Here is a 12,317-nt window from a genome sequence, read left to right on the forward strand (position 1 = left end):
GTGGACTGAATTCTTTCTCTTTCAACATGGCTGAGCTTTAGGCATTGTTCATCTACAGAATAACAATTAAAGTTAAAAGATATACTAATACCCACCTGATACCTGACCCTCTAATGAAACACACACACTACTGTTTGCCATGTCTTCCCCCTTCTATCCAGTGCCTCCCTCTTGATCTTTGCCCATTTATTCTTCTCTCCAATTATCTTTTTACCAATCTTCCATTTCTCTCAATGTCACATTAACTTCATACATCTTTCACTTCCACATTTCAGAACCTGTGGATCCCATTCATCTATTTGTATCTCATTATTGTTTTACTCTCTAAACATTTCCAGTCACACCTCACCTACCACCTTATTGTTGCTAGCTTAGTCAGTCTGTCTGTCTCACCACATCCTTACTTCTTTCCTCCTGTTCAAGTTCTGTTCAAGATTAAATCCCACTTACTCCAGGAATGAGACCAAATTTGATCTTTTTGTGGTATCAGTCACAGGAACATTCCTGTAACCCCCCCCCCTACACCACTGATGGATAAATTTGAACACCTTAATTCAATACTTTGAAAGGCAAATGGGTGTTTGATCTTTTAGTGTATTGTACTGTAAAAGCTTTCATCAACAAGTTACAGATATGTACTGGTATTCTGAATACTGTACGAGCCAGCACTGACAATTTCTCATTTCCCTTATAATCAAGAGTTCACAACCGAGAATTGGACTTAATTGACAGTAGAGAGTTACAGAATTTACTGCAGTAGCTGTAGAAACTTGCATGAGAAATTCCCTGAGCTGCCGAGCCATTCCCTTTAAGTCTGATGAGGATCTTTCACCCTCATAATGGCAGATTTTCAAGATGACAATAAAGCAAGAATTAAATTTGACATCTAACAATGAGCTCACAGTTTGGGATCAGATTATCCAAGAGACAAAATGATTCTGAATTTAACTCAGTGCTTGTACAATTTGGATCTACAGTACTCACTGTAGTTGTAACTTTTAAACTTCAATTTCAAAAACTGTTAGATACGTTTATTAACTACATACACTCCCAGGTACAGAAACTTGTTCAAATAACCGTGTGTATTATCTATACTGTACTGGCTTGCCTTGTCTCGGGAATAAAAATTTGTACTTACAGTATATAATTCTCATTGATATGATCCCATTACAAAATGTCACTTACTTGTCTTATATATAATTGCAGAAAATATTGCCTGTTTGCACTAGTTGCAAACATCAGATAAAGACATTATAGATATCAGATGTTACAGTATATGATAAGAATTCAGTGTAAACAGTAGTATATATCTATAATGTTCAGTTCCCCAATGCCCTATGTTTTTAGCACTGAAAAATTTGTTTTTCTAAACTAAATTTAAGAGATAATGCTGGTAATGCATATAGGAGTAAGATAACCTGCAGACACCCGAGTTTGACACACAACGTGCGACAGCTTTGATCTTTTCTACCTTAAAGACGTGGAGTTCCACTGGACAAGTGGCAGCATTAAAAAAAGTTTGGGAACCTCTGCTATAAACCATAATTACCCACAAGAAAAAACATTAAAATAGGACACCAAAGTACCAAATGCAAAACAATAAAAGCCACAATTCTTTGTCTACAGTATTTTAATTAGCATCCTTGAAACCATCTTACAAAAAAAATGAGTCAAAACATATTTCTGGATGGGCACCGTCATAGTTTTAGTTATATGAAAGAGAACAATGTACCAAAAATGAGAGAGTAAATTGTTGATGACCTCAGGGTGTGAAATGTTGCCCAGTGCACAGTAGTTGAGAACCAACCATTGAGAAATATTGAGGGCTTTGTCCTTTCCTCCCTCAGTCATCACCTGCAGAAAAAAAAAACAACTATAGAGATACTGTACCGGTAATTCTTGAAAAGTTCTCAAGTATTATACAGTATACACACAATATATTTAAACACTAACAACAATGCCTTAATGACTGGTAATGACCATGATATGTACCTCCCTTTCCTTTGCTTTAAATAATACAAATCAGGAACCAATGAAATGTTCTTATCTGATATCTCATCTAATACAGCAAAACACTCCTATCATGCTTCTTCTGATTGCAATATAAAACGGAGAATATATGGTAATTACTGAACCTGTATCTTCAGATAGACATTCATACATCAAAAGTAATGTTAAGATAAAAAAGTTTAGAAGAATTTGAAGTGGGATGATTTTTGTATACTGTACAAGGGAACCGATATGTAAATTGATCTTTAACCCCTAGGCTTTGGGCCACATCATATAATGTGCACCTGCAGATCTTTTGCAGGCCTATCTGAATAAAAAGAGCAGGCCTAGTTACATTAGGTTGCCAAGTAGGTAGGGTATTTATCTTTCACTCACAAATTTGAGCTTCCCAGCACCTTCTCAGTTTTTGTGTTGTAGGACTTGACTCACTTCACCAATCCCTGAAGCACATATCTAGTATCGTGATCAATTACAGTAAAGCCTTGAATAACGACGGTAATGTGTCCTCCAATATTGCAGTGTAAGGTGAATCATCATTTTGTGAATCATTAATTACCATTAAAAGAAAGCAATAATAATGAGATGTGTTCCCCAGTGTGGCCTTTTACCCTCTCCCCCCCAAAAAAAAAATTACAATGAAAAATGCAAACTATATTCTTTAAATAATGTTTATGAATGCACCTTATACAATAAAAGTCAATAATAATATGGTCACACAAGAAAAGTTGGGACGCTATTGTTGTTGTCAGTGTTTACACCCACAATGTCAGTTACCCATCTGAAACTGAAGAAGATAAGACCCTGGTTGTAGCTGTAGTAAAATTAATGTGACAAAATGAATATGTATGTTTTAACTAAGTAATGTTATTTAATGTTAATACTGTAAATGGAACAATAGTAGTTAACCATTAATGTTAAAGAAAAAACAAAATAGATTGGGAAAGCCAACACATGTAAGTGCGTACACGTGAAAACATTGTCACTTCTCTACATAAGAATATGAAAACAACACTTATTACTGTTCATATATATATTTTAAATAATACTTACTAATGTAAAAAAAAATATACTCACAAATAGTGGTAAAGTCTAAACCATAAGGACAGCCAATGAATGTTGTTAGAGTTTTTACTCAGATGAAGAAGTCATCAGGTTCAACTCTGGCTGAAGCTTTCCATAAAGATATAGCTGTTGCTGAAACTTACTGAACCTGAAGTTGTTGCTGAAGCTGCTCATGATGCTGAATTTGATGGTTTAGGCCTTCAAATAATAAAGCTGTCGAAAGAACCTTTCACAGCTGCTTTCTTTTCTCATTAAACATCTTCATGTAGAGGTCAGGTCCGTTTTTCACATCCCCGTTAATTTTAATGCTTTCTTCTGTTAATGGACCCACTTCAGAAAATATGTTCATTGCTTGCTCCATATAATATCCACACACCTCTCACCTTTTTCATATCGTTTTAACACATCTAGTTTCTCGGCTAAGCTTATACACTTTCTTTTAGCTTTTGAGCCAGTACTACTATCACTTGCTCTCTTGATCATGTTGAATGGGGACTCAAAAAATTACGTAAAAAACCTGACTGTTTTTTCTCTTTTTCCTGTTCAGATGCGTGAAAGCAAAGGGCCCGCCAGCTGCGACTGTTTATGCTGGCGTCACCTCTCACAAACCCGGCAGCCTCCGTGCGCAAGGGGCGTTTTTTTAATAATACATATTGGGATTTAGTTATTATTTATATGAAAATGTAATTTTATTTAATTTTTTATATTTTCATCGTATATACGAAGAAAATAATGGCGTAAATTGAATTGGGTCCTATATAAACCAGGGTCTTAAATATAAATCGTCGTTAGTAGAACCGTCGTTTTTAGAGGTCTTCCTGTACTGGAGCAGTAATAATTATTGTTAATAATGCAAATAATAATAACAACATAAAAAAAACAATTGTCCTGTACCTCGTACTATTGTGTCACCCACACGCCACTTCACGAGCCTTCTGGACTCTTCCTAGGCCCTGTGTTGCCAACCTGTAGTAAGGACATGTATTTATTTCCTGTATATATCATGCATAGCCAGTTTGTAAGACTGGAACTACTTTTTATTTGTTTTTAAATGTTGCAAAATATACACGAGTGGTGGGAGGGGGGATGCTGACCATAGCCCAGGGGATAAGAGGATAAGAGTACTGTACTAACAGTTTCAATATAAAGAACACATAATCTTCATGAATTTATCTTTGTCACATAACCAAAGAAATATTGAGATGAGTTAGAAATAATTAAGTGATATCAAATTCCTTATAATGACCAGAAAAAAATTAAGATGTTCAGTTTATGTATACCCACATACAGGGTAATCAGAGTATATTAGACTACATATGCCAAAAAATTTCAACACTAGGAGAGGAATACAGAATCTTATATCATATAGGATAGCCCAATTCTTCAGTGTAAGAACTAGAGCCATGAGAACATGTACAGTACTGTGATTCAGTAAGAAATTGAAAGTATATATTGAAACCATAGAAATATTCATATAAAAATTTCAAAATTAAGACAAATGAGTGTGCAGCTATGAAGAAAAGTCTTGTTGCCTCTCCTGTTGCTCCAAGATTCAGACTCATGAATTCTAAGCATTTATGGACAGAATAATGCATCAGTGACTACTGCTTCAGGTTCAGGAATCTGAATCTTAGGCTATGTGGAGCAGTAAGACAGGTGACAGGATTTTTGTTCACAATTGTACAATATTGCATTTCCACTTTCATAACACGTTAATTCATTTGAACTTAGGGTCACCACAAAATAGATTTTCTAGGGGAAGACAAGCTACTAAAACTGAAACCGGGATAAGCATTAACATCACAAGTGTCTGGTGTATTGTGCTAATCAGCTTTGCTTACATTCACACCCGTAAGAATACATGCACAGGAGATAGAGAGCTACTAAGTGATAAACCCTCCCACATCGGTAATTAACTCTCTGACAGTGTAAGAACCCAAGTGATGTGCTGACTTCCTGTCCTTGAAAGATGTGATCCACTTAAACTGCCAAAATTTCCTTATACACTGAAACATTTCATATGGCATTTAAAACCTAATGCCCTACCTCACATTTGTACGTGTATTTGTAAGTGACAATTGTGTCATATTTTGGAAGACAGTACTGTACAATATGCACAACTCAAGTTTTTAATTGTAATCTCACACAAAATGCTTGGGATAATATTATCGGAGGCTAACATCTAGGAGAATGTATAAAGGGGAATGTGGTTGATTGCGGTGGTGATTGATGATGACGATGATGTGGTCCATGGTAATGGTGATAAAAAAAAACCTGTGTGCATATGCTTACCCTCTCCATCAGGTTGCTTCTCATTGTCCTCCTCGTCTGACTCAAAGGTGTTATCTGGGATGTCGTACAAACGAATCATAGCCTGTGGAAATTAAAAATTACTTATCATCTTTATGCTTGAATTGTCTTTAAAAATACAACAGAAAAAAAAATTGCTTTACAGACATTAAAATTTCTGATGTTTTACAATTAAACCAAGCATCCCCGTAATAGTTCAATTATAAATATTAAATTTAACCTTAATCTGATTCAAAATATTCCAAGACTGATCTTGTATAATGTAACTCCATTGTTATCTATAGTCATACATTTCATTAATGTATTTACATTTAAAGCTTTACCTTGTTCGGGTCCTTCATGATGAGGTATTTCCCATCAGGCAACTTCATGCAGATGTCAATAATACAACGCAGGATGCCCCATGCATTGTCCATACTCAAGTTGATCTGGTTGGCAAACTCCATAGGCCTAAACTGTTGGGTGCCTAAAACCATGTGTTTTGTCGAGTCCCGAACATTAACACGAGATACATATCTGTAAAAACAAATATTCTGTTAAAATTAACTTTAGCTAAATTGTTGGTTTGAGAAAAAAGAAAGTCAGATGGCTCCTGACATCTAACTTTATAACCAGCTTGGATCAGGCAACTTGCTCATAGCATCAACTATAGTCTGTTCACTTGAAGCTTGCATCTGAGGCCTAGGGTCAGTTTGTAGCAAGGCAGCCGATTGATTGGCTGGGAGACAGAAATATTCCACTCATAAAATTCCTGAGTTTGCACACCATATGCAGTATACCAAGTAAAATCCTTGCCTCTATGATGACTTAATCAGCTTTATATTAATTCACTGTGACAATAAACAGCCATCATTTCAAAAACAAAAATAAGAAAATGGACATATCAATAAAACTTACCCAAACTTAATCTGATCTGAACCTGCCAAAATGGCTTGGACCGTCCACTTAGCAAGTTTACAAGCATTATTCTTGAGTTCATTAGCCAGTACAGCACCACGCTGTGTGTCAAGCTTTTGACGCCAATCAACACCACCAGAGTGCTTAGAGTCCCACTCATTCAGAGCCTGTAATAAATTTGACATCATGTAAAGTTGCAGCAACTACATTCACAATCCTATAAAAATTTAATAAAAATTTCAAATTAGTTAATTTGATAGTCGGCCAATGAGAAGGAACCTTTCAGAGATTAATTCCATTAAGTTTCGGTCTAATGTAGTAAAAAATATCGACAAATTGGAGGGATCCCAACACGGCTAAAATTTTTATTGAAAACAAGGGATTTTGGTAAAAATATTCTGATTCTGGAACACTAAGCAGCATAAAAAAAGATGAACAAGGAGTGTAAGATCCAACAGCCAAAGGGAAGATATATTTACCTTGGCATATAAAATTGTGCTTTGGGAACTGAAAATGACTTGTTTTTTTTTTAGAACTATGCACTGCTTATGTCCATTGTACAAGTGTTAGGATAATCATTCATCAGCTTTAAAAGATTAATTTCATGGTAATAAAATTAAATACAGTATAATAATAACAATGATAATACATCTAGGTCATATAAAAAGTTCTGGGTTACAGGAATACAACCAATTTTTTCCCATAAACTAACTTCAAAAGAGAATGATTTGCTAAAGAACAGTACCCAACAAAACCTAACACACACGCACAGTAAACCCTCGAAGATCCGGACCCGGGAAATCTGGATTGAGGGGTTCTGGACAAAGAAGCCTCCTTGAAGTTTCCCTAAGAACATTCCCAAACCAGAGCAAAGAACATTTTAGGCCCGTGGGCGCTGCTTGACCCGTCAGTTACTTGGACACAGGTGCCCGAGGAGGTGGGAAACAAACAGAATTGACAATTGTTGTTTGTGGGAATATTATTTAATTCACTCTAGTAATGATACAATGTTTCTTATCATGTTATCATAGGTAAATGCCTGGTTTATATACGGTAATTTGTTTATCACTACATTAGTACTGTATTTTGGGTGTTTCTTATATCATTTATTATTCGGCGGAAAATTCGGACAATCGGCTTTTCCAGAGAGTTGGTTCCCCCTTTTAGTTTGGACCTTCGAGGGCCTACTGTACTACTACCAAGGAAACTCCTGAAAAATGCTATATGAAAGTACTGTATTGTACATACCTTGATGTTAATGAACTGGATTTCATTGTTGGGAGCAGCTTGTACGGAGTCATGCTCAGTACGGGCCACCAGGTTTATGTCATTGCCTAAACACCACTTGCGATACCGGTAGCCAACGGGGGCCACCTCATCCTCTTCATCTTCATCCAGGAATGGGTTATCATGTTCAAACTTGTATCGATTTCCATCCTAAAAAAACTTTGTACTTTAAGTAATTCTGTTCTTTGCAAACTGGTTCAAATTTGACTAAGACCACAAAAGTACATGCAATAGCAATCACTATTTTGTCAAATAACCTAGCAGCCTTACTAATAACCAGCCATACTATGAAAAAGTATTATTTTTTTTTCAGAAACGACTAAAACTATCAATAACTAACATCAGATAAAAGACAATATGTATCATAATAAAAAACTGTATTGCATATACAGGATAGTCCTTGCATACAGTGCATCATCTGGACTGAACAGAGAACACGGAGTGATTTTATTACACATGAATGTTAAACAGGCAAGACAAGATGGATGTTTGACTGATAGACAATTAACACCATCAACATTATACTCCATTACAGTCCTGTTATGGTTAGAGTTATAGGAACTTACATTACGCAGAACTTGTTGAGAGAAATTGTGGTTGATAAAAGTGGCCTCCAAGGAAAGGTTTCTTGGGGAATTCAGTGAATTTCCTTCTTCTTGGGGCGGTTCACTTGAAGTTTCACTCACAGTTAACAAATCTGCAGGTGAAAAAATAAAATAAATATACTTACTGTTTGTTTAATCAATCAAACATTAATTTACAATAGTTAAATAAATAAGCAAAGAAATAACATTTATAATACACATACAAGGGATATCCATAAAATGTAAATTGGTGAAAGGAACAAGAATTACTATATTCCTCTGAATATTAAACTACCCAGTACAGAACTATATCTACTACATGTCAACTACTAATAGATATCATTATTAATTGCCATTATAAATCACTTGAAATATTAACTCACCAAATTCAGAGTCATCTCTCTTATCAAAGAAGAGCTTGCCAGCAATCTTCTGCACCACCACATCCCAGGAGTTACTGGAGCGAGTGCAGCACATAATGGTCGACAGGATGGCGTCAGTAGCATACACGTTACTACTATCTTCAGCCTTGGTCAACTGCAAGACAATATAATAATTATAACTGTACATTCTATTACTGTAACATCTACTTTATTCTGTTCTACTAACTATATATTTTCATAACCAACCAGTAATTCAAAAAAAAAAAAAAATGACTGATCCTGATATAACATCTTACATACAAGAATTGTTTGAGTCTCTTCAGATCTATCATGTTTATATGTTTGAACACCAAGAGTTTCCAGGATCCTGATATACACGACAAAGACTAAATTTCAGGCAGCATTCTAACACCCGCATTAAATTCATTGCTGTTCCCTCCTGATATGATATGTACAGTCGCTCAAAATATCATCTTTACAAAACTGTGTTAGATAATATGACACAACAGACAAAGATTTTGATCCGTACCGAGACAACAGGAGTCATGGTGTTCAGTTTGAAGTTCATCGATCCCTCTCCAGTACAGTAATGACTGTTTTTTGAGCGACTGTACACTATCTAAAACTCTTTCATATTAATCACCAATATCCATGAGGGTAAGAGGCTATTCACTCCTGAAATGTTTGAACTAATAAAGATTACACGATACATACCGTACGGATAACTGGATCGTCGGTGGTGGTGACCTTGTGGAAGATGCGGTTGATGCGAGCCAACTTCTTCTCGTTCTTGACAGTAACTCGATCAAAAGCCTTGTCGTAATACTCAAGAGAACCACACAGATACCTGAAGAAAAACAAAAACAGACATTCAGTTAGCAAGGATGAATGAAGGAATAATTTCATGGGTTATGTAAATAATGTTAATTCATATCTAGATGCACCAAAACCAAGCACATTTAAGTATAGCTAAAGAAAGAAAAAAAACAAGGAATATGGAAAAAAAACCAAAATGACTTACAAATCTTTGGGATCTTCAACGTTGGGCAGTGAGAGCTTCGACAATCGAGGGAAGTCCATCTCTTCAATGACTTTCCATTCAGGACGGACAGTAACCGAGGCATCGCGGTTTTTGATTGGAGGATGTCCGCCACGATTCCAACGGTTACGCTGATACTGCTGCTTCTGCCAGTTTTTGTTGTTCTGGAATCCAAAACTACATCTCCTCATCAATCATGAATAACAAAAAGTATGTACTGTACACATTCTCCCATCAATCATTAACATTCACTCTATTTTACAGCTATACGAGAGTTCTGCTATGATGCAATACAGTTCTTCACAAACTAATCAAATTCATATATGCATACTTGTATACAGTATACATAGAGCTACAACAGGGCTTCAATCTATCAATTCTATATTCTCATGTACATCTCTTCCATGATTTTTTATGGGTAAAATTTATTTCATAATAGTTTAAGTCAAATGTTTTATGCACCAGCCATTCATTACTCTGGCGAGACACTACAGTTGAGTGCACACGAGATTTAAATTTTTCAGGATATCATTATATTTCTCCAAAACTTGATGAACTTGGTTTGGAAAGTGCTGTACCATATATAGCAAAGTCTTGTACTTTATTATTTTGTGAACATGGTAATTTTATAAACTTCCAATATTATATCATACGAGTAGGTATTTTCACCACAACTCCATGTCACAGGTGTGTTAATAAGCTAGATTTTCTCTCCTAAAGTTTTATCACCTAAAACAGCTGACTGAACACATGAGTGTATGCACACCAGGATTTGTGCTCCACTTACTACAATACTGTACAGTGCTGTATTCCAAAATGCTTTCATCACATTAACCAATACTTTATGGTTTATTACAAATTCACTACTGTAGCTTTATTACATATTTCACAAACATAAGTTCTGTTGATTAACTTACTCTCTCTTATTGCCCTTGCCAAGGACTTGCATTTGCTGGCCCTTCTGGTTGCGCTGATTTTTCAGGTTACGTTGGTTGCGCATGTAACGGCCACGCTGGTACAGCGGCTTTGGCACGTTTGTCTTGTACACGTGCTGGAAGGTGGACTCATCCTCTTCATGGTAGTATGCATACTGTTGCATGCTTCCAAATGTTGACTGATACTTGACTGTAATAATAAGATGAAAACAATTCATGATATAAAGAACCCTTTATCAACTTTCACTTCACCAAATCCAGTACCTGACCAGCCATCTTGCATCACATGAAAAAGGGATTTTAAAATTGTTTAATTCTTAATCCATTCTTTCAAAAATGAGGGAATGATCTTGAAATCTTGGGTTATGGTCAGAGACTAATGAATGGTCCAGTCACACAATGTAAATTACTAGTTGCTATATTTTAAATCACAACCTTTTCAACATATTTAATTCCAAAAGTCTGTCCATACCAGATACAACAAATCAAGATAAAAACGAAATTATTATATGTTCAAGCTCTCTAATATGAATAAGAAAAAAAATATATCAGTCTCCTCTTAATTTATCTTTTATTTTCCTAACCTAACCAATTTCCATTCTTTATAGTTAATGAATCTACTGTATATACTTACTGGCATATCGACGATCCTGGTATGTAGCACCTGTCCAATCAGAAACCTGTGAAAACAATGATAATTAATAGAGAATAGAGGAACAGTATTAATGTATTTATATTAAACAAAAAGTGAATTCAAGTTGCTGGTCACCAACAGCCTCTTAGTAAATGGTGATCTAAAATAGGTGATACTAGAAGCTACTGACCTTTCCTAGTCTGTCACCCTTAGAGAAAGGTTGGTAGGGCATATCCTTAAACTGTTCCGGTATATCACAAGGTCCCCAGCCATTTGGGTTGTCTTGGATCACTGGGGCTAAGAATCTGGCCGACATTATGGTGGATTTTCTGCCCAAGACTCAGGAAAGAGCAACACCACGTTGGCCGGGTGTCAAATGATATCCTAAACTATTCTAAATGCAACACCAAAAGACTAAATATAAAAGATATAATTATGTTTAAGTAGATATATAATTATTATTAATATTGATTCTTTATATATATATTAATTTCATTGAGATAAAATTAATTATTTGTTTTATCAGTTTTTCATTTGATACTGCGGCAAGAGAGGTGAAGGGAGCGCAGTGTATAATGTTTTTTCCTGTTATTATGAAAAAAATGTAAAATAATTGAATATATTCTTCATAGATTAGTATCTAACATTAATAAACATTACAAATTTTTCTAATAACTTGTGAGAGGTAAAAGGTACTGATTAAATTAACAATGAATATACATGATGGTGCATTGCCTGTACACCGAGAGCCTTGTAGCAGTTAATAATATTTACTCTTGATTAATACTTTATTTTACAATATTATAATAGATATGGCAATGTAAATTAAGAAATAGGTAATTGTATTCAATGTAAATACGTGCAGGAGTATCACTTGTTATAATTCTCAGGTGATGGAGACAAAATCATACTGTATATTGCCTTTTCATTGCATGTATCAATAAATCAACAAATTATAATGAAGGATGCAACAATATACTGTAATGAAGAAAAGTACGACGAATAAGCTGATTAGTGGTAAAACTATAAATTTAATTAAATTTCATAAAAGAAATATCATCGTCAATATCATAGCAAGCAATTTTATTAAGATAAGATTGTTCTCTCATAATGCAGTTCATCTTGAAATGTGGTATCCCGTGTGTCGACTGATAATAATTATCGATCTATCACGCT

The 12,317-nt window shown here is 35.1% G+C and overlaps 1 protein-coding gene across 1 annotated transcript; it reads right to left on the reverse strand.

Annotated features, from left to right (window-relative positions):
- Nucleotides 1-1,612: 1,612 nt before the first annotated feature.
- LOC121854110 (eukaryotic translation initiation factor 3 subunit D-like) lies at nt 1,613-11,509 on the reverse strand. Its single transcript, XM_042348499.1, has 13 exons — nt 11,332-11,509; nt 11,142-11,187; nt 10,490-10,697; nt 9,555-9,749; nt 9,248-9,380; nt 8,534-8,687; nt 8,133-8,263; nt 7,528-7,716; nt 6,280-6,446; nt 5,706-5,898; nt 5,365-5,446; nt 3,967-4,038; nt 1,613-1,854 (listed from the first exon to the last, which is right to left on the reverse strand). The coding sequence occupies exons 1-12, from the start codon at nt 11,455-11,457 to the stop codon at nt 4,019-4,021; spliced, it is 1,644 nt and encodes a 547-aa protein (XP_042204433.1). The 5' UTR covers nt 11,458-11,509; the 3' UTR covers nt 1,613-1,854; nt 3,967-4,018.
- Between the last annotated feature and the right edge of the window lie 808 nt (nt 11,510-12,317).

This window comes from Homarus americanus, unplaced genomic scaffold (assembly GCF_018991925.1).
Source record: "Homarus americanus isolate GMGI-L3 unplaced genomic scaffold, GMGI_Hamer_2.0 scaffold25195, whole genome shotgun sequence".
Taxonomy (NCBI): Eukaryota; Metazoa; Arthropoda; class Malacostraca; order Decapoda; family Nephropidae; genus Homarus; species Homarus americanus.